Source organism: Chaetodon trifascialis, chromosome 18 (assembly GCF_039877785.1).
Source record: "Chaetodon trifascialis isolate fChaTrf1 chromosome 18, fChaTrf1.hap1, whole genome shotgun sequence".
Classification (NCBI taxonomy): domain Eukaryota; kingdom Metazoa; phylum Chordata; class Actinopteri; order Chaetodontiformes; family Chaetodontidae; genus Chaetodon; species Chaetodon trifascialis.
In genome coordinates, this window is record NC_092073.1 from 17,993,288 (window position 1) to 18,015,945 (window position 22,658).

At 46.4% G+C, this 22,658-nt stretch overlaps 3 protein-coding genes across 3 annotated transcripts in view; 2 read left to right on the forward strand and 1 right to left on the reverse strand.

Annotated features, from left to right (window-relative positions):
- Positions 1-22,658, forward strand: part of LOC139346648 (transcriptional regulator Myc-like) — a 159,675-nt gene that overhangs the window by 123,913 nt on the left and 13,104 nt on the right. The gene's annotated exons all lie outside the window — the stretch shown is intronic.
- LOC139346650 (nucleolar and coiled-body phosphoprotein 1) lies at positions 81-11,364 on the forward strand. The gene is made up of 11 exons (XM_070985837.1): positions 81-416; positions 950-1,292; positions 2,274-2,909; positions 3,599-3,799; positions 4,101-4,445; positions 5,261-5,334; positions 5,446-5,552; positions 5,657-5,800; positions 6,561-6,692; positions 8,819-9,088; positions 9,679-11,364. The coding sequence occupies exons 2-11, from the start codon at positions 1,144-1,146 to the stop codon at positions 9,883-9,885; spliced, it is 2,265 nt and encodes a 754-aa protein (XP_070841938.1). The 5' UTR covers positions 81-416; positions 950-1,143; the 3' UTR covers positions 9,886-11,364.
- ankha (ANKH inorganic pyrophosphate transport regulator a) lies at positions 11,745-22,559 on the reverse strand. Its single transcript, XM_070985846.1, has 12 exons — positions 22,060-22,559; positions 20,773-20,989; positions 20,443-20,561; positions 20,115-20,198; positions 19,868-20,038; positions 19,612-19,746; positions 18,817-18,909; positions 18,637-18,729; positions 14,050-14,179; positions 13,784-13,907; positions 13,473-13,572; positions 11,745-12,659 (listed from the first exon to the last, which is right to left on the reverse strand). Exons 1-12 carry the CDS (start codon positions 22,153-22,155, stop codon positions 12,531-12,533), a joined length of 1,491 nt encoding a protein of 496 aa, XP_070841947.1. The 5' UTR covers positions 22,156-22,559; the 3' UTR covers positions 11,745-12,530.

The window sequence follows — 22,658 nt, forward strand, 5'->3', positions numbered from 1 at the left end:
TGCACCATGGTTGATGTGAACTTGCGAGTTTCCGAGGAGCCCTTGAATGCAGCAAAACTCTCGGCGCACATGAGTATGACGTCATGCGCTCGGACCGTGCCGTGACCTGCTGCTCTGGCTAGCTAGGGGTTCGTACCAACAGATGTTCCGCATAAAATACAGTAAATACGCATTATCTATGAAATGCGTCGTATTAAACGACAATGATTTAGTAATTATAGAAGGTAACCAGTGTGGCACCAGTGGTTCTCATGACGGCGAACAGTCTTTAGCAGCGCATGTTTATATTTTAAGTTTACCTCAGCTAGCTGGCAAGCTAATTTATGCTTGTTTTCCAGCTAGCCAAAAGTGAAACAGGAATCGGAGCTTCATGATTTCACGCTTGTGGGCTTTAACTGAAATTAAACTGAATCGAGGTACGTTTTTTTGTCATTATTAAAAATATGGCAGTGACAGTTGAATGTGTAATATCAAATATCCTGTCACTATCGTTGCTTACTTGTGATTATATGAACAATTAACAAGCCAGTGTTGCACTAAATGTATATCAAAAACATCGTAACAAAATCTGTGACCCAGCTTGAATTTTCAGCTATAATTCCACGTTTTATTTAAAAAAAAGTACATGATCACATGCTGCATTTGGATCAAACCTGCTCCCTCTCAGTATACAGACAGGGTCAAAATTGTTGTTAGCTGATAGCCAGATATTGTTAGCATACAGCATTTAAATACATGGAGAAACAAACTTTGATAGCCGTAATAGCATAAATTGTGTGTGCAGGTTTGCGTACAGCACTCAGACACCTCACTTGACATTATATGGTCGTTTTTCATGTTGTTAATCCTCTTGTGTTTATTGATTGAGAATTTACTGTAACACTTGTTTTAGCCCTCAGGGCGTGTTTTCAATCGATCATTCAGTGATGTTGCACTTCCTGCTTTTTAGGTACCGGCTCTAACACAAGATTCAAACATGGGTGCTTCCTGGCTTTAGTGGCTGCTTGACCCTCGTCATCATGGACTCCTGAATTCTTCACGCTTCGGCGACTCATCAGGTCGCTTGCGGCTGTTTTGGACCAGAGGTCACCGTTCAGCCTCCAGCCTGTCTGACCTCCCACGCAGAGGGAGCGGTTGGCATAGATGGGGAGCAGTTGCTGTCACGCTGAGAGTCCCTGTGGCAGCGCGGAGGAAAGAAGTGGTTTGCTGAAAGATGAGTCGAAGGCCACGGTGGCCACAGGCAAAACCATTGCGGTGGGCGCTTGTGGTCCTGAAGGAGTTAATGACCAAAGGTGAGATAACCCTCTCAGCAGTACTTCCTTTTTTTGGACTTTGGAGACCTCTAGCCTTATTTTTTTAACCTCAGCACTGCACATGTCACTACATGATCTGGTGACAGAGTTTCCTGATGCGGACTTCAGGGGAAAAATCATCAAGTTATTTTAAACCTGTTGCTCAGCAGCGGGTTACACCCTTAAAGGTATTTTCATGATCCCACAGAAGAGAGAAGAGTAAACCTTTAATGTCCCAGATGGACAATTCTGCTCAGAGACAGCAGCCAACTGATAAATAAAAAATAAAATGATAAACCAAATGAAAATAATAGATGCAGAAAAATACAGCAGTGAATAAAACCACTGGTACCATTTCAGTTTTTCAGTGACTTGAAGGCCCACAGTAGCAAATTTTCCCACAAGGGTTTGTTGTTTCAGACTGAGATCAGATTTGACTCAGTGAAGAAGGTTTCGGCCGCTTTCTGCAGAGACTTGTCAACAGTGAAACTAACTTCTTAATGAAGCTGTGTTTAAACACTGGTTTTGACAAAAATGTGAGATCATGAAAATACCGTTAAATATGTGACCCGCCGCTGGGCAACAGGGGAAAAAAAAAAAAGTTTTGATGAGAAGATTAGATGGTTTTTGCGTAGGGTGTGTTATATGACCAAATCACAGACTGCTGAGGTCACAAACAGGGCTGGGGGACTTTCCGAGGTCTTGAAGGGTTTCAGGAAGAGTCACATTTATTTGTCATTTCACGCTCTAGTTGTTACTGTGAAGACATACTGAATAAAGATGTTTTTCCGCCTCCTCCACACTAATGATACAGAAAGAGTCTTTAAACATCTTGTCTGTCACTTATCAGCTTGGGGTTCCTGGTTATAGGTCAGAGGTCATTACTCAAGATATCAAAGCTCTGACTGAGCAGGGTTTTAGTTTAGGGTCTGAAGGCTGTTTTTGTTGTATAATGTGATGCATCCTCTCTGTGTTACTCAGGACAACGCCTGATGGGGCTAATGTAAAGGTGGAGGTAAAGGCTGAGGCTGTGCAGGTGAAGCAGAGTCCTGAGGTTGGAGAGACAGGACCCAATAACACTCAGGAGAACGGACCCTTGCCAGAGGTGGTCATACAGACGTCGAAGTCTTCTCCCAGGACAGGGTCTGACCCCAAAGAAAACTCCACCAGAGTACAAGATGAAGACATGAAGGACCGTCCTGCAGACGGTGGACAAGCTGAACTTCTGCAATGCACTTTAAACTCCCTGCAGAAGGAACACACCACGGCTGATTGGCAAGTTTTTACAGCGACAAACGCGGCACCAGAAGAAGAAAATCCAGCCTCAGAGGAGGACAAAGTCCCTGATAGCACCTCGCTACCAGCCAAGGCGGTTTGTCCTGAAAACCATACAGAGACAAACACAGCAAGAGAGCGCACGACATTGTCCACTGATGATAATGATGAAGAAGAAGGCTCCAAGGTCCCTATAGACATCGCCGTGGCCGAGACATCGGGGGAGTGTTCTCACAATAATGAAGTGTTATCTGTGCCAAACACGCAGCTCGCTGCAGCAGCTTGTCAGCTGCCGTCCATCTCTGTGGTCAGTCAGGAGATTGGCAAAGAGTCTCCGAGCTGGTGAGTCACATGACAAACCGTAAACTTTCCGTCTTGGGTGTTGGTTAGAAAAATGCATCACCACATCACGAGGCTGAAGTGGAATATGTCACATTTAGCTGTTTATTTTGATCATCCGTTATTCAGTTTGTATTTTCATCTTCTTAATATGCAGTACAGAGTAAAGGAAACGATGAGTTTAGGCCGGTGGTTGCAGATATGATGGTTGGGTAGCAAGTTAAAAATGAGGCATCGGAGGGATGGTTCAAAAAGTAGGAAAGCAGAAATAGACATTTTTACTATAAAACTTTAAGATTTTGCTTGCCGTTTTCTATTTAACAGATTCAGATATTCCATGACATGGCTTCATTTTAAGCCAAAAACATCAGAAACCACATGTTCATAGAGCTGTTCAATTCAGTGCTCTTTTTATGCAACAAGTGCAATTCAACAAATGGCGTGTGTATACATAGTTGATTTTTATTCTTTATCCTGTGTCCTTATCGTGAGCCTTCTGTGCCACTGTTTCTGCTGTTTTGCTTCTTAATGCTGGTCGGCTGAATCGACTTAATGTCCCCGGCGTGGGATCGATAAAGTTTCATCTTATCTCATACAGCCGACCTGCTCCTGCACAGTCAGTGTGTGCATTAGCAGACTGAGCCTCTGCTGCGTAGAAATGACCATCTTTCTCCCATCATCCTGTGTGTCAGTGCCATGGCTGAGGATCCAGAGCGGGAGAGCTCCTCAGCGTGCGAGGAGGCCGGTCCTGGAGTCATAAAAAGCCATGATGTCTCTGAGTCTTCTTCTGGATCAGAGCCCACGGGGCTCAACCACAGCGATGGTGAGGAACGAGACTCCACCAACTATGTCGGGGAGCCAGAGACCACAGCTCTGGCAGACGCCGGCGTCAGGTCAGTGGGTTCAGAGTTTGCGATATCAAAACAAGGCACTTGTTTACATAAACTGTGTACTTGTGTTTTTGAGAGCCTTCCTGTGACCACTAGGGGGCATATAGACACCACCAGCTTGTTGAATTAGCGAAAGGATTTTCAGACTCCCAAAAATATTTTCTGCTGTATTTGTACACCTAAATAAATACTGCATGATGTAAAATGTCACTTAAGAGGTGCATATTTTTATGAGTTAAAGACATAAATAATGAATATATATATAAAGCAGGAAGAGTCAGAAAGATGAATTCTCTCTCTCCAGCTCGAAGTCCGATCAGGATGCAAAGCCAAGTCCTGAGTGTGCAGCTACGAGCTCCAAGGAGGTCACCTCCTCAGAGAGCGCCAAACAGGATATTGGGGAGGAAGTTATGTTGAAAGGACAGGACAAAGATGGAGATGTTCCCAAAGCGGAGGAGAGGAGCGAGACGGAGGAGGAGGCGGGGAGCGTTCCCACAGAGGCCGAGGCTCAGGCCGGGAAAGATGGGGAGATCCAGGAGGTCACTGGAGACGAGGAGCAGCTGACAGGGAGCTCATCGGCCGGTTTGAAGGCGGACGAGACATCTGTCACCGAGAAGAAAGGCTCTGCTGAAGATGGCCGGGGGAACAGGTTTGTAATGATCCATTTTTTTAAGCACCTCAGCGAATAAATCAGATTTTAACGCCGCACATCACGTGTTAGTCATTTTATCTGAAAGGTTGTGTTACAACACAGGAAGGCACTGTTTAGACACTGTGAGGCAACGTAGACTAAGCACAACGTGTTTAGTCTTCACATTTGAAAGATCACCATCATCATCATCATCATCATCCCTGGAGACATGGTTAAAAAGTGCATGTGCTGTTGCCACAGAGTAACCACGAAGAATACACAGCTGTCTTGTGAAAGTGAAATGGGATTATGGTACAAAAACACGAGCAAATACTGGTTATGCAGAGATTTTGGCATTTTTTTAATGATGTTTTGTAGGATTATTGTCAACAGATTCCATAAAACCACTAAAACCAACACTGTTAGTGGCACTCAGCCCCAAACCCCTTCATTCCTACCAGATACCTAACTCTAAACACCGGGTACAAACGCACGGTATATTTTCATTGTTTTTTTTAGAAGAGCCGTTTTTAGCACACATTACTCAAGCAGGAGTAAAGAGTGCATTGGTGGGGGTCTATTTTCAGCTGCAGATTCATACCAATTTGGTGCGGTAGTGAGTATTTACAGCAGCAGGACAGAGCGTGCGGGATTGACTCAGAAGAAAGTGCAGTGCCCGTGTTCACCGAAACGTCACCCAGTGAAGCGCTGACGTTCTGGGCCTCAGTGGCACACGAATAAGATCCATCAGGCTCTGGATTCACTAGTTTTAGAAGGATTTGCTGACAAAAAGGAAAATATTAATAATTTATAACTGTTCTTTTCTCCTTTAGCGAGGAAGACTTGTACAGAGGAGCCGAGGAGCTTTCAGCATCACAAGAAAATAAAGCAGGACCTCCGCCTGCACGTCAGTACATCCAAGACACACATCAGAGATTTGAAACAACACTGCTTTTGTTTTGTCCTGAACAATACGGAGTCTTTTAGTTTTGTCCTCTGACTCTCCTCTTGTACTCAGTTTCAAAGGTGGAGGACAGATGCAGTTTGGACCCGGCGATGGACATTCTGTCTTACAGTGAGAGAGAGTGGAAAGGAAACACTGCCAAGAGTGCTCTCATTAGAAAGGTCGGTGTGCCTGTGGGGAGAGAAGTTTCAGATTAAAGCCAGTTGTTGTTTTTCATGTTTAATGGCTCAGAGTCTTCCTGTGGTGTCCCCGTGTGCTGCTGCAGGGTTATAAAGAGATGTCCCAGAGGTTTGGCAGCTTGAGGAGGGTGAGGGGGGACAACTACTGTGCCCTCAGAGCGACGCTGTTCCAGGTGCTCTCCCACAGCACCCAGCTGCCTGCATGGCTGCAGGAGGAGGACGTTTCCATGGTAAACATGTCGCTCACTCCATGAGTGTGAAGTTGGCTAACTTTAAGCCTTCATGTGATTTCAGTAAGCGCGTATGTACCAGGCTGTAAACATGTTTATTTCTGCTGTAAAGCTGGACAGTTTAATGTGGGGGTGTATGGGGATTGACTCACTTTTGGAACCAGCCTCAAGTGGCCAGTCTAGGAAGTGCAGTTTGTGGTACTTTTCATTCTTCAGTCAGAGAGGTTGCCACTTGCTTGTAGCTAGCTCACTGACGATTTAAGCTGATGTTAGCTAGCTTTAACAGTTGAAAACACAGTCCAAGGTCGACTTTTTAATGTTTGTGGTGGCTCGCTTTAAAATGAGAGTCCTCTTCGAGGGAGTGAACGTGCAGCCATGAATTGAACTTAGTTGGCCTTGGCCGTAACACTCAGTTTTACTGTAGCTAGCTTGTTAGCAATGCTAACGATTGCAGGTAGCATAAGAGCGTCTTAACGCACTGTTCAATGAATTCCTTACCCGTTTGCTGTTGTGTTTTTGGGTTTTAAAAAACCTCTAAACACTTCAAACGCCTCTTCACCATTAGCTTGACAGACCTGCTGTGCCTCGCTACAGTTGCTAAGTTCTGATTGGACAATCACAGTTTGGGGGATGGGCTTGGGAAAAGAAAATCCTGAAGAATGCCCGTTTAATAACGTCCGTGCTTAATAACGTCCGTGCTTCAGCTCCTTTGAACGCAGCTGAAATCACATCGCAGCTTCTTAATTCTGTGTGTTTACAGCTGCCGAAGCAACTCGAGGCCCAGGAAGGTCTGATAAGTCAGTGGACATTTCCGGGAGACTGCCTGCAGGGAGATGGGACGGGAGATGCCGCCCTGCAGCTAAAAGGCTACATGGAGCTTCTCCAGAATAAGGTACCGGCTGCAGATCTGCTCAGAAACAGTGAGAAAGTATTTTAAAGACACATAGCGAGAAAACCACAGCACTATTTTTATGCTATCCGTGGACACAGAGGGTATTGATACTCATCCACAGAGCTTTTAGATGAGATTGCTTCCATATGTTAAAGGGAGGCAGTCCTCTAAATGCTGCCCTGCTGCCTCGCTCAGGGTCATTAACACACAACCTTGTAATGCTTTAAAGGATTTTGAGGGATAGATGAGCCCTCAGCCTCAAAGAAACTGCTTCAGCAGTTAAAACCACAGTTCCTCTTTACTATAACAGAATGAGGCCCCAGCCAGGATTTACAGTCAGTCAGAGCCGCTGCTAGCTTGTGAGAAATTCTGCTGTTTACTGCACACATTGTTTTTTTTTAAGTCAGACCTCTGCTGCTGTGCTGCCTGCTGGTTTTGTGCCCGACATTATGGATCCTGTATAATTGCACTCAGAGTAGACCATTGTGTTTTTCTGGTCTGCGCTGGTTCCATGAATATGGCTGTTCATATGCACTGATGTATATGCAGGGGATGGGACAAACACACCTTACAATAGCACGTCTGTAAATAGAAGCAGATTTTTTTTTTCTTGATTTTTGAGGCCCACTTTGACTTTCAGCCCCAGGAAGTAAAGTCACGAACGAAACTAAGCCTCCCTGCTTCACATTCCTGTTTGCGTTTCCTCTGCGAAGGACTGACGGGATCAGTCAGACGGACTGATGGCAGATAAAAATGATGTGTTTGTTGTTCTTGAGCAGAATCGTTGCGTTGTTCTTCGATCTGTGCTGTTGCGTAACGGCGTTTGAGTGCATGCTGATTTAAAGGAGATGTGCAGAGGCGTAAAGGCTGAAATCACGTCTCAATTAACAAATAATCATCTTTCATTAACCGCTGCTGACAGGTCACCGTCACCTTGCAAGACATGTTTTTTGGCCTCAACTCTGATGTTGAGCTCCAGGTCCAGCTCCAGTCGTTGCACCGTGTGATGAAGCTTTCAGCGCGTTTCTTACTGGAATCAAACATGTCAAGAAGAAGAAGAAGAAGAAGAAGAAGAAGAAGAAGAAGAAGACATAGACATCCTTTATTAGTCACAAACACACAACATGCAGAGTTAGGGAGGGAAACTGCACACGCCATGCTTACGTGAAATTCTTCTCTGCATTTGCCCATCCTTGGTAAGTCCTTCCACCACGGCAGGCCAGGAGTGGTGGGCTGCCAGCCGACCGGCACCCGGGGACCCAGTTCTCCTTCATCACCATTGGTCAGGTGGTGATCTTCTTGCATGTCTTTAGTGGGGGTTTTTTATGGAGGATACCCCAGGTGAACACGGGGAGAACATGCAAACTCCACACAGAAAGGCCCTTTGTCGTGAGCAGCAGGCACCCGCCCACAGCGCCCCAGGTGGGAATCAAACCCGGGACCTTCTAGCTGTGAGGCGACAGTGCCACCCGTGCCACCGTTACCCCTGTGCCACCAATATGGTGATAACTTCCATTTCACCCAAAATACACAGAATACCTTTTGGTGCAGACGTGGAGGTGAACTGTTTGACAGAGGCATGAAACCACAGGGCAGTAATTCCAGCTTGCCAGTGGTGTTTTCCTGTATTTAGCACACTCGTCTGTCATCTTGGTGAGGCTTAATGATGGCATTGTCACCCGGTTGGTTAGTCTATGCTTTCCTTCAAACGAAGAAATCTTCCAACCGCAGGCCAGATCACACAAGGCTCCCGAAAGTATGATTTCTAATCATTTCTTTAACACTGCCAATCAGTTCCCCCTCGATTATCTCAATTACATTAATCATTTTGTTACATTCCTAATTGAAAATTTGACCTTGTGGCTTTAACTGCTTCTTTTCTTACCTTTCTTTATTTGGCAATCAGTCGATTTTAATGAACCGATTAATAATTTAGGCCAGAAAATGTTCAGAATAATGAGAAATTCTTCTCACACAGTCTAAAATTTCCTCTTTAAATTGCTTATTTTGTCTGACAGAAACAGTTTAAACAGAAAACTGCAGCAAATCCTCCTGTTTGTTTGATAAATGGCTGCAACGATTACATGCAGAGCAGTTATTGATTCATTTGATGGATTCGTTCCCAGTGGCGGGCGGCGGTGGACTCCTCCTCGGCGGCCGAGCGGCAGCAGCTGTGCGAGCGAGCGTTTTGGGGAGGAGAAGAGGAGCTGGGGCTGCTGGAGGCGCTCAAGCTGCTGATGCTGGGCAGAGCGGTGGAGCTGCACCGCCGCATGCAGGCCGGCGGAGACGTCCCGCTCTTCTGCTGGCTGCTGTTCGCCCGCGACTCGTCCGACTGCCCGCGCTCCTTCCTCTCCAACCACCTCAGCCACGTGGGCCTCAGCGCTGGGCTGGAGCAGGTAGGAGGCTCGTCTTTTTATTCGTCGATCAGCAGACCGCAGATCCACTTGAGCGGGCACTTAAAGACCCGCTGAACGTTTTACTGGCTGCGTACAGTAGTTTCCTGGCAGGTAGAGAGCGTTTATATGAAGCTTTTATGGAAAACGACACTCAGAAGAAAATAGCTGCTGGGATTTTCGTGCCCTTTTGAATCCAGCAGTAAATTTCTGCCGGATAAACCGTTGTCACGCTTGGTAACGAACACAAAAACAGTTACTAATGTCAGCTGTCATGAGACTGGGCGTGCAGCATTCTCATCATGTGAAAGCCGAACAGTAAAACATGCCAGCGCTTGTGCTGTTTGCTCTGTTTTCGAGCTGCGCTGTCTCCGCGCCGCCAGCCTCGGGGGTGATGAGGTTTCAGGAAGATCAAAGTGTTGTGTGGTTTAATTGTTATTTTCACTCCTTTAATTAAAGCTTTTACAGGCACAGTTTCCATATCGAAACCCCACCCATAAATATCATGTGCTCGAGCAGCTGATTGTGCTGTTTTGGGAAAGCTGCATTCTCTCACTGTGCCATTATGCCCCTGCTTTGTGCCTTTTGTGCAGGTGGAGATGTTCCTGCTGGGCTACGCCTTGCAGTGCACCATTCAAGTTTACAGACTGTACAAGGCCGATACGGAGGAGTTCGTCACCTATTACCCGGACGACCATAAGGACGACTGGCCATCCGTGTGCCTCGTCACGGAGGACGATCGCCACTACAACGTGCCGGTTGTAGAAGCTGTGGAACACAGGGAGCTCAGCTCGAGCTGATCGCTGCAGAGAAATCTCCTGCCATACGAACAAAACACTCCTCAGGTGCATCAAGATTCATAGATTTACGCCAGTTAAAGGAATCGTTTGACATTCGGGGGAATGTGCTTTCTTGCTTAGAGCTAGATGAGAAAATCGATGCCACTCGTGTCCGTCCAGGAAGTGTGACGCTGCAGCTAGCAGCTAGTTAGCTTAGCACAAGGACTGAAAACATGGGAAACAGCTAGCTTGGCTCTCCTAAGGTAGTAAAATCTGCCTCCCAGCACCTCTAAGGCTGAAGTGTAGACATGACGTGTGGATTTACACAGTTTTTCATCATTAAATGAGATAAGTGGGTTAATCAGTCAGCTTAAGAAGTACTGTTAGGTGTTTATGACCTCAAGACAGAGCCAGGCTAGCTGTTTCCCTCTGTTTCCAGTTTTTGTGCTAAGCTAAGCTAACTGGCTGGGGGTGTTAGCGTCATATTTAGCATACAGACTTGAAGACTTGAGATGGGTGTCAATCTTAGTATCTGATTCTCGGCATGAGAGCGCTTAAGCGGACGACCCAAAATGCCTGTTCCTTTAAAAATATGCTGATTCTAGACCCTGTACAAGACGTGGTTTCCACACGTTTGTACACACTGTTCTGTATACAGAGTTTTCTATTTGGGTGTGTGTACATATATGTGCAGTTAGGTCCAGATTGGTTTCCCAATGGAGCTACCAGCAGCGCCAAAACGATCAGACAGTTGGTGTTTACACTGGAGTTTGGGCACTTTGGTTTGTGTATTAATTTATTCTTTTTCATTATGTTGGAAAATTTCAAATCAGTGAAACGACTGAATTCGTCAGCGGAAGCGTTTGATGATTTATCAGGTTTAACGACAGCTCACACCAGACGACGAGCGGAGGAGTCATCGCGGCCTCTGTGTCGGAGGATCTGTGGTGGTCTGTGTGTGCGTGTTTGCAACTCTGCGTGTGTGTCAAACTCAGTGTGTAACATGTTGCCTTTAACCAAGCTGTTCTGAGGACAGAAGCGTGCCAATGTTGCTGCAGATACTGGAAACAGTCCCGAGCAGCAGCCACTGGATTCAGTAGGAGACGCTCGCTTGGTCCTCCGCGTTGCCTTAGAAATAATGCACAATAAGAATGAATGTTGGTCATTAGCGATAAGAGGCCATTTCCTAATTCAGAGCCGATGAAGGTGCGACGTTAACGGGAAACTTTGCTTGTGCCATTTGCAGGAATGTTCTTGCACTTGTCAGATTTTTGGACGGCATTTAGATAAAATGAAAGTACAATTTTTGTAAAAGTCTTTTTTGCTTTATGTTTGATTTTATCAGCTTGATACTTTGAATTTTCCTAATTTAATGAGAACTATAAGCAGGATTTTGAACTGATGGCATGTCAGAGGTATGCCAGAGAAAATGACGTTGGTTTGGGGTCTTGGACTCCGTCTGTAAAACATGGTTGAATACAATGAATTTTCCAACGCTCTATACCTGATTGGTGTCTTTTTATCTAGACTTCTGTCAGAGTTTGAACAGGTGATTTAACGAGGATCCGTCTGGGGTCAAACATGTGACTTCGCTGTGTAGGCTGACACTGCATTTGTTTGGTCTGTCAGTGACTTTTTGTTCACACGTGGCTCATATAACATCAAAAACCATTTCCTTATTTGGTGTAATAACATGCTTTATGGTCGACTCAGTGTTTTGTCACCCTCACAGAATGTGCAAAGCTGGTCGTGTCAAAGGGAAGGCGTTAGCGCTTCAATCCTTTAATACACATCTGGTTATTTAAAGGAAAAAATGATTTTTTACACACAGCAGTGGGGTCAAACAACGAGGACCTAAAGCCAAAACAAAACACAAGGGGTAATAATAAAGCAATTTATTTGCCAAATAAGAATGCCTATACAGTATATACAGTACATACGACAGTCTGAATACTACCAGGAAAATGCTTGGCAAAACAAAAGTAGATGGACTCCCAGACTGCATGGAAAGTGAACAATCATAACTGTATTCTGTAACACACGCAATGATATAACGAGGGATTCCTGACCCCTCTGGGCAATTAAATATACACATTGCATTACCTATAGAAAACAACAATAATCTGTACACCATTGTATGTAAAATACGATTGCACAACCCAACAAGTCCCACAACATGTCTATATTTGAATTCAAGCAAGGCCTTGCTGCTTAATCTTGATAAAATAACATAAAATAATGAACTCCGTATTTTGGCAACTCCACTACCACTCGACAGATGTTTCTCGCTGCGGAGGAGGACACGTTCTCCTGTGTCGTTTTCCCTTGTTTACCAGTAGACACATGAAAGAGGTTAATACACCCGCTGATGTGATGGTGCAAAGATGATGAGAACTGTTGAAAAGGTCGGAAGACAGAAGGTATTTACACTGATGAATGAACACTTGGAGGTGCATGGCTTTCTTTACAGTGTGCGTTTTAATGGTGGGGGGTCCACGTGAAGAAGACCTCGTCACTCTTTAGTCAAAGTCTGTCGGGAGAACCTCTGAAACCAAACCATACTCGGGTCCTCGCTCTGCTCCAGCACTGTAACACTCGGCGGTCTCCTCTCCAGCAAAGTTCCACGTGGAGGTCGGCTTTACCTTCTCCTCCTGCTGTCAGAGAGTTCACTCCTGCTCCTCCTCCTCCTCCTGGAGCTCCTCGATGGCGTCCATCTGAGTCCTGGAGCACACCTCGCTCATCGGGGCGGAGTCCTCTCCCTCCACCACCAGCTCGTTGGACATCTCGTTGTTTTTCTGCGGAGGCGGCAGACCAAGAAATGAAAACCACGCAATGCTCAGCGAGAAAAGGAGGCCGAGCGCGGCCAAAAACTGCAGCTGATACCTTTGTTGTGCAAATCTAATACTTGATAAGCTCCAAAAAGAAAGAAAGCAGTATAACTGCGTAATCCAGTCCTCACGTGAAGATGGAAGTATTTAGGAGCATGCAGAGCCTCTTGAACCGGATCACCTCGTTAGGTTATGCTTCTGGTTATTTGCCCCCGTCATTAAACGCTGGCTGTGACTGCAGTTAATTTTGATTTAAATAATACAAATTCAGAGAGACTGGCAAAGATTGCTGCTCTTTGGGCTCTTAATGAAAAAGAAAGGTTCAAAAATGTCCCAAATTCAGTAGTTCTAGTGAAAATAAGGAAAAATGGGACTTTTCAAACTAAATAGAGTAAATTATCCAGCTCTGTGTGCAAATCTTTCTTCAATTATTGTATTATGTCAAATACAACAGGCAGCGAGCAAAGATGCAAAGACTGAACTAGACTAGAAATTCAGAGAAACTCCAGTGAGACACAGACGGGCTGCACAGGAAGTGGAAACAGCCCGACTCATCGTTTTTGTCACTTATATCCAAATTTCAGTGATGAAGACGAGCACAAAAGCGTGTAGATAAAAGGTTTTGGAGGTCTTTTCTTCTTGCACATCTCAGTTACATCACAGCTCAGATCAAACAGGACCTTCATGATAAACTGGGGACACACCTGGTTCAACTCAGAAATCACAGAACAAGGTGTGTGCTGTCATGTTTGTAACAACGAACAGCCCAGGTGATCTCACCTGCTGTCGATAAACATAGCAGGCCGCTATGGCAACCATTGTCGACTCCCCTATGAAGCCGGCCAGGAGGGATCCAACCCCGAGTGTGGCCCCGTGAACCCTGAAAGACAAAAGGATCGTATGAAGTTTCAGTGGCTGCGGCCTTTTATCTGAACTTACTGAACAGTTTCTGAGGCGGAAGGAAGCCTCCTCCTGTTTGACCTTTTCAGGTATAAAAAAAGATCTAAAAACACAGAATACGAAACAAGAAATCCTGAGTCACAGCGCTGACCTCTGTGACCCCGGCAGTGCTCTCTGAAGTGTTGACTTACCCCATATAAGGCAGCACAACCAGACTGGTGATGAGGACAATGATGCGGAGAGCCGAGCTGGGGGCCAGCACAAAGGTCTTTTTCAGGGTCATGAGCCATCCAGTCAAATGAGCCCGAACAGTCACTGCAAACACACACACACACACACACACACAAAGTGGAAACATCACCCCACTGGTCCGAGCTACGCCCCGGGTTAAAGCCACAGCAGGAAGGAAAATCCAGCTGGACGCTGATGCTGAAAAACAGCTAATCGAAGGTCTTACCTGGCAGAGGAAAGAAGGAGAAAATTCGGAGCGGGACCACACACAGCTCAGCGAAAGTGTACTCCACTCCAATGACATCAACCAGGATCTTCTCGGACACATGAGGAGTCCAAAACACCACAAAGCAAAGCTGGACACAAAACCAACAAAGGCAAATTCATTTTTGCGTTCGCTGCACCACAATAGAGCGTCCGGCACGCCTCATTAGATTTCATTAGTTCATTAACTGAAGGGCTTTCAGATCGAATGTGGGCCTTTGAAGCTCGCATAACAAGAGCGAGCGAGCAAACGCACGGCGGACAATGTTATTGTTTCTGGAAGCAGCTGCTGAGGCACGTGCAGCGTTACCAGAGCATCTCAAAGCTGTTACTGTATTATGAGCACATTAGGGCGTGTTGAACGGCGTGAGCCTGTCTGATCTGAGCCTGAATTATACATCCATTTGTTTAAAATTGCATAAAGACAGTTTCTCTGCACTCCAAACTTAGATCGAGCACCGAAAGGGGGGGGGGATAGCGATCCGTGAAAGGGGTTTTTCTGGTTCCTCTCTGACTACACTGTCTCGCACTCTCTCATGTTGTCTCAGCTGTGAGTGAAAAACAATCAGTGCATCATCTGGGTCATATCTGGCTGCAGCCTTCCCCTGTTAAGACCTCATTGGTGTAAAGACCTGAGACAACAAATTCAACCTTCCTCATTTCAATGAGGTCAATATCTCTCTTACTGTTATTGACCCTCCACCAGTTGGGCCACTTTTCTGATGAGCTGGACATGCGGTCGTCTTACTGTACATTCCCCACAAAGTGTAAGCCGGCCCAAGCAACCACCAAACCGCCCTGTCCACTTTGTCTGAGCCACCAAGACCCATCTGGTTTGAGTCCTGCCTCCAGGCTTCAGAGTGCCATGGCTCAGGAGGAGAGTCTAAATGTCCCTTCCTGTCCAGTGGGATACCACAAAGATTGGTACTTGGTCCCCTTTTCTTCCAAGTACTCATTAACAGCACAGTGCATCCACATCATCCAAACACAAACCTCCCACAAGCAGCGCTCCAGGAGATATCCCACAATGGAAATCCACCAAATATACAAACACAGCCCCCACAGCACGCGACACAACACCCGAATCCAAACAAGAAACAAATTACATCTGCAGCCAGTCGTGCCTAACACTGCAAATTTGATCCAGATCATAAACCAAAAGTCTGCAATTTACATAGAATAAAGTGAACGATTTATCTACTTCAACATTCAAGTAAAGCTCCATTCTCAGCATCTGTCAAACCCAAATCAGGAAAATGAACTCTTAAACAATATTTGTTGTAAGTCATGAATGAAGGCCAGTATAAAATGAAATGATCATTTACGGAACATCGTGTACTATATGACATCTGACTGATTGTGTACTATCTGCCTGAACAGGCCTCTCAACTCTCAACAGACTCTGCTCATCTCTCCCCTTCACTGCTGCACCGCCCTGCTGGCAGGCCGGCCAGCATGCACAGAAAAGCCTCTGCAGACAGCCCAAAATGTGGCTGCACATCTGGTCCTCAACCAGCCGAACACACGTCGTCACTCCACTTTTCATGACTCTGGCTCCCTGCGGCTGCTCGCATTCAAAACATGTCACAAAAGCTCACCTACGACCCGGATTCCAAAAAGTTGGACGCTGTGCAAAACGTAAAACAGAATGTGATAACTTGCTAATCCTTAAGAACAGCATATAAGCAATATATTTAATATTTCACCTCATCAGCTTCATTGATTTTTGTAAATATCTGCTTATTCTGAGCAACACGTCAAACAAGTTGCAACAGGCACAACTAAAGACTGAGAAAGATGTGGAACGCTCCAAAAACACCTGTTTGGATCATTCCACAGGTAAACAGGTTCATTGCTAACAGGTGATAGCATCATGATTGGGTATGAAGGGGGCATCCTAGAGAGGCTCAGTCGTTTGGGCTCAGGAACATTTCTTAAAACTGTTTCAGAAAACAGTTTGTTCGCAAATGACTGCATTCTGTTTTTATTCACGTTTTTGTGTCCTGAGTTTCCCAAGTCCTCAAAAATCTTCCTTCTCTTCAACCCTCTTCTGAGAGCACCTACTCATCTAATGTGCTTCTCGGCTACATCCTTCTCTATTTGCGTCCTAACCTTGTGTCTAACATGTGTCAGGTGGAACGTGGAACCGAGTGCTGCCGCATTTATTCTCTGAGGCTTCCACTTGATCTGCTGTGGCCTGCGCTGCCTGCGCCTCGTTTGTTTGGACCGAAGCGACTGCGAAATGAATAAATGTAAAATTATTTCACACTGCCGACACTGAGTCATACTTATGGTAAGAATAAGGTTAGGAGAAAGGCCGACAAGCCACAAGCTCCACATTATCGTGAGTAAATGAAAAGAAATGGCCCAGAGCGCTTCCATAAACATTTCACCGTCTCACTGTTTTTACTGATTTACATGTGTAGCAGGAATTGATGAATTGTGCCAAAGCCTTTGATGTGGTTTTGTGGTTTTTCATCCCATGAACCCAAAATATAGGAAGAGATTACAGTGAACGATGATTTCACGTGGCATTACCTTACCATCTATCATTATTTTAGCAAGATGGAGGCGCGTAATAACTAATTTGTGTGGCTCAAGCGAAGCCGCCGTCTCCCCTGACTCAGCTGTGGTTCCTCTAAACAAGGTGACACATCCGCGCTCGCTGCCTCGCCGTCCTCAACGCGGCCAGCTTTTGTAAGACGGACTTTTTTGTTACAGAACATCTCCTTGCTCCTCTCCCAAATTCCACTTCCTCCTCTGCTGTTTTTCATTCTGCGTCTCTCCTTCATGTGTAATCAGAACAAGCCCTGGCATGAAGGCCCTCAGCTTGTGCTTTCCACGCGGCTACAGGCCATACCTATCTGCCTGTTGCGCTGTGAGGAGCACACACACCCTCACATACATGTTTACAGCTCTGGGATTCCACATCTGGTGTGCCATTCTCCTCCTCCTCCTCCTCCTCCTCCTAAAAAGACCCAACCTTGGCCACAAACTTCCTGTTTTTCTTATTCAGGCTGTTAAGACAACAAACTGGGGCAAAGGCTCCTTCTTGCTCCACAGAAACTGGCTTTGCATCATTGTATTAACGTTGAATTGAGGGCAAATATGATCAGAGACTCTGGACCGTACAGGCGGGATAATCCAAACAAAAACTCTGCAGCAGCAAACGTAATGCAGCAGCAGCCCCCATCACTTAGCAGAGAAGCTCACCTGCGAGGGGCTTTGGGAATGTGTTCATTGTCACCTTTTATGTGCATGCCTGTTTTATTAAGCTCTTAAAGACTGAGGCGGTGGGGGGACGGGACACAAAAGCTCCTTAGCGTCTTCACAAATTCCACCCTAATGTGTGTCCCTCTCTGTGCAACCTGAAACCACAACATGACGGCGAAGCAAAAGTACACTGAGTACGCCTGTGTCTGAACCCGCATAACCAGCCTTGAATGTGAGACCTGTTTTTTTAAAGGAACTCAGAAATTTTGGCTTTGTCTCTGAGAAAAGCGCTCAGGTTTAGAGCTGAGTGAGCGGGGGACCTTTGACAGCACTGCCTGTAGCGATCTTTTAGAAACTATGTCAAACATGCTTCTGCATAACGCTGGACGCGTTGTGTCAGTCTGAAGCCTGACCGGCACACGGCGTCTGCCAGCAGGATTACAGAAGGGTAAACACGGCCCAGGCGCTGTGTTTTGGGGAAAACGTTCAGCGTGGTTCTGATGTGTTTCTATTGTTCTTTTTTTTGCACAGAATCTAATATCATCAGTGTGTGCAGAAATAGATTCAAACCCCCCCCTCCAAAAGAAAATAAAAAAGCCGTACTGTATTTATTGTCAAAACAAACGTGTGTGTGCAGTATGATTAAGCATTTCTAAGATAATGACTTTGGATACAAGCTAGTTGTAATGCACCGTGGTGGGACAACTGACACCGACTGTAGGAGAAGTGGAGTCTCAGTGAAAGACACCTCAGGCTGTAAACTAATACTCTGCATGTGTAGGAGTGACTGCATTGAGAGTGAACACTGGGCTTCATGTTAGCAGGGTCAGCTGTCAAGGAGGGTCTAGATGTGCGAATAACAAGCATCTCAATTACAGCACCTGGTTTGTTTTCTTATGGCAGGACACCTCACAAGGTTTATGATAATTCATTTGGCCAATCAAACATCAGAGTCTCTCTGATCTCTGATGATGAGCTCTTCAGGTTGCTAATTTTGTCTGACCAATAGTCTGAGACCCCAAAATATAGGATTTTTAATTGATTTTGTGACAAAGACATGAGCTGAAAATCATCACCTTTGAGCAGATTTGCTTGATAACTTATGAGGAATTATCAGAATTGCTGCGGATTCATTTTGTCTTTTGACGAATCGTTTCAGCTCTAAACCTCATCAGCTTTTCATCCAAAACTCCGGCCACAAGTTAAGGATTGTTTCCACACGGGCCGTGAAAACAAACCGTGAGCCACACCTTCTCTCTGAGCTAATCAAAGCCATATTCTTGGAGCATAACCCGCGAAATTATGCGAGAGAAAACATGTGACGTGCTCATCTTACCGTGAGTGAGAGAGCCAGGCAGCAGAATGTAAACTTTTTAATGTTTGACTTGGTGACAGGGCTGCTAGCGTTCAGCTTGTTGCTGGGATTGTTCTGTTGGGAAGAGAGCAGAATTAGAGGCATAAACAAACCCATCGACAACAAAGTGCAGCAAACGCTGGTAGGGTGAGCGTGGAATACCTTGTCAAAGGCAGGGTACACTGCTCTCAGTTCAGTTAACCAACCGTAGGGCATGTGACCCACAGGGTATGTGGCTGTGAGGACAGCCACGGCCTGGAATGACAAAGACACGACAGCTATAAGTCATCGGCACGCCGCCGCTTTAATGCTGAAAATACCACACGCAGCACACACAGCAAAATTAATGACAGCTGCCCAACAACAGCAGACACGAAGGCAACACGTGTGTCTCTCACTTTCCCAGCGGCGTGCGGTTTTTCACAAGTTTACGATTGGATAACAGCCTTGAGCTTGTTATTGTGTCCCAAACAACAACGGGCCGTGACAGGCTTTACGCAGGAACAGTAGGGCCATGTAGGAATGTTTTCACTCGGTGTAATCATGCCCTGAGTTTCACATGAACATGGTGAATCACCCAAACCACTGGCAGCCAGTGTTGTCAATGATTTCCAGTTCATTCTGGTAAACAGCTTTGTATTGTCTCTAGTAGTTAGGGTCTCTGTAAGCCAGAAAGCTCCAGAGGGAGTTTGTTAGCATCTGGCATTACATCTGCAATAACTTGAGGGAAAATTAGTCCACTGGCTCCACATAGCTGTAAAGTCCCTCTTAATGACACCTTTTATCCAACAATAGAACTATACGAGCTTCGCTGTTATGTCATTGGTGGCAGCTTCATTGATAACATCCGGATTAGATGGAATGTAATTCTCCTCAAACATTCGTGACAGTCACACTCAGGAATGACAGCTTTCTGGTTCAGACGTGTTTGGTGAATTACACTCCTGGCACACCCACCTCTGTCGCATCAGAGGTCCCCTTGAGGTCGCGAGACACAAAGAGGTTGACGATGGGTCGGCTGATGCGCTGAGTGGCCAGGATGAGGGCCAGGGGCCACCAGAAACTCAGCATCTTTTTGATGGTGGCGTCGCCCTGCAGGGATGGAGACACGTCCAACAAATCGGTCTCATTTTTGAAGAAAGACACACTTTACTCCTAATTTTATGAACAGACAACCAACTACACAGTTTAGGCATTAAAAGGCAGCACTTACCCCCACGTCAAGTCCACTGGAGTCTGGGATGCTGTCGTGAATGTTACAGTAGTAACCCAGACCGACGATGCTGAAACGGACCAAGGCACCCATATACAGGGAAAGGATCGGGATGAGTAAAGGCTCCACACACTCCAGGTTACTGTGGAGGAGAATGGCCACGAACACGATCTGCAGGAGAGAACAGCAGCCGTAAAACCTCAGACTGATCTCTTCACACGCACTGAGTCAAAACGAAGGAAATTACCTGGGCCACGACATCAGAGATGGAGGCTGAGCCGACGATGACGCTGTACTTGTGCTTGAGAAGTATCCCTGCATGAATCCACGCCTGCAAAACACAACAATGGACAGAGATGTTACGCCAAGACAAAGACACCGAGCTTTGAAAACAAAAGCTCAACCGCAGCTGGATGACAGGCCTGGACTTTAAAGGAGGGAATGCACCATCACCAGCGTGAGACCAGCGTGGACAGAGGATTAAAAAAACAGTCATTTATAGGTCAGCTGCAGTTACATTCATGCTCGCATGATAAAATCTCTTGCAGAATAATCCTGCTATACTGCACACTCACCATTGCATCCAACAGAGGGAACGCAGCCAGGTATAGGAAGGCCTTTCTTGTCTTGTGTCCCACAGATTCATCCACATGGTGGAGCTTGTTAATGATGTAATATCCTAAATCTGTGTAGGCTACAGATAAAAAGAGGAAACCACAGATGAGGTGAAAGAGATCGTTTCTATCCTGTTTAGATTGTTTTGAGCAGCAGAGGCTGCGACTCTCAGAGGGTGCTACAATAATTCAAGCTCAGGTTCGCCACAAAAACCAAAACTTAACTTTTACAGGATGCGGTTTAAGCGCAGTGTGTCATCACATGTGCACAAACAACCCTTAAACACACACCTATCAAGATGTGAAGGACGAACGCGATGGCCCCGGCCGTCACCATGCAGAACACAGCCTTCCTCCGGTCCCTCTTGCTGTTGACAAACACCAAGCCCACATTCTTGAAGTCGCTCATGGGCCCGGTGAAGAACTTCATCAGGGAGTAGGCCAGACCGTAGCTGGCCAGCATTTCAACTGCATCCTCTTTGACTGTGGCTATGCCCCTGTTGAGGGCCTGGAAAAGGGACGAGGTGGGGGTGGGGAGTGAGACAGCACACAAGGGAAGTTCAGTATGTCATAGCGTGACCGGTCCACATGACTATGACTTGGTCTAACTTTATCTCTGACCACACAGAGCTGCGACCACCGCCGCCCTTCACTGTCTGCCTTCGCTTTAATGGTGGATTTCTTCATGTGGCACAATGAGACATTTGTCTAATGCAAAGCAGCGCATGCCTTCATAATGTCTGCACAGGAAACACCCACAGCACATCCCAGAATTATTTCCATTCAGTTTTACCTGAGGAGCAACTACAACTGCTGCTGCTGCCCTTTTCCTTTGCAGGGCTGTGTGCTATTTATACCAGCTAACAGAGCCATTACATAAGCTTAATCCCAACATCTCCATGTTTTTTTACTCTCGCACTATCTGCTCATTGTCTTCTGGGAGAGGGCAGCCACCAGATCAGCCGAGACCGCACAGGAAATGTCTAAGCAAGAAAATATGACGATCAGGGAAAATGAAAAAAAAAAAAAAAAAAAAAAAGAAAAGAGCCGGGTACATGAGCCGCCATCATCTCCAAAACAGGCCCTGGATCAGATTTACTGATTAATCAGAAGACAAATAAATCACAGACAGACAGAGAGGTGCTTGTCTAAGTCAGGCTGGAGGATCAAAAACCCGCAGCAGCTCCACGTAACTGCTGTCAGAAGTGACAAAAACATTTCATCAGGATAAACAAGGGCCTCTCTCTGCGTGAGGTCCCTCTTCCTAAATAATGTATAGAACAGCCTAATGGATACCTTCACGGCGGCTCAGCTAAGCTAGCTGTGGCTATAGCTCCAGCCCGCCGCGTTGAAGCGGCCAAACGGGCTCGAAGCACTCAGCTGTCACAGAGGAGAAACGCTGTTTTCTGGACGTCAAAACCCGATGCTCAGACCCTCAAACACATTTCTCACACAGGCGGAATAAATAACGCCTGGAGCCGTTAGCCGCAGCTAGCAAACGCCAAGCCGCAGCTCCAGGCATTTCCGTTAGTGACCGAACGCTTCGGCGGAAAACAACGAGCCAGGAAGAAACGTTACCTGTTCCCCGAGGTCGATGGCAACATTGGTGATGGCCAAAGGCACCAGAAAGCGGATGAGAGGCCAGTAGGGACTGAGAGATGGAAACTCCACCATAGTACAAGCCGGGCTGACAGAGCGAGGGCATCTGCCTCGGTCTTGATTGATGTGAAAGAAAATCAAAGAGTGGCGGCTAGAAGGCGGTCGGAGCACCTGTATTTCTAGCGAGAACGGGAGGCTGAAGTGGGGCAGCGGCGGGCGCCGGGGCGCTCCTGTGGCGGCTGCGCTTGGCAATGCTTCGATGCTGCTGAGCGGAGGCGAAGGTCAACGGAAATATCAGACCGGCGCATCTTCCTCCCAAATCATCATCAAGGGGGTGGGGGGAGACGCAAGGTGACATCAAACTGCGCCGAATTCGAGCGAGGAGGCGTCCCGCGGCGTCGCCGGTGGAAATTTACATGAAAGCGCCGACGCGAAACTGGTCGGATTAGTTTTGTCGCTCCGCGTCTGACTGCGCCTGTGCTGCGCAGTCCGGTTGTTGTCGACCCTCCCCGAGGCTGGAACCAACCGCTGGCCGCACGTGGGCCAGGCATCCCGACCGTGACATCATCACCGGGTCC

Coding starts and splice junctions, on each gene's coding strand:
- LOC139346650 (XM_070985837.1), top strand. CDS start 1,144: ATGGGGAGCAGTTGCTGTCACGCTGAGAGTCCCTGTGGCAGCGCGGAG. Junction 3,800..4,100: donor CTGGCAGACGCCGGCGTCAG/GTCAGTGGGTTC, acceptor CTCTCTCTCCAG/CTCGAAGTCCGATCAGGATG. Junction 5,335..5,445: donor AGCAGGACCTCCGCCTGCAC/GTCAGTACATCC, acceptor TCTTGTACTCAG/TTTCAAAGGTGGAGGACAGA.
- ankha (XM_070985846.1), bottom strand. CDS start 22,155: ATGGTGGAGTTTCCATCTCTCAGTCCCTACTGGCCTCTCATCCGCTTT. Junction 20,562..20,772: donor CGTCCTTCACATCTTGATAG/GTGTGTGTTTAA, acceptor TTTTATCTGTAG/CCTACACAGATTTAGGATAT. Junction 13,908..14,049: donor CTCCTTCTTTCCTCTGCCAG/GTAAGACCTTCG, acceptor GTGTGTTTGCAG/TGACTGTTCGGGCTCATTTG.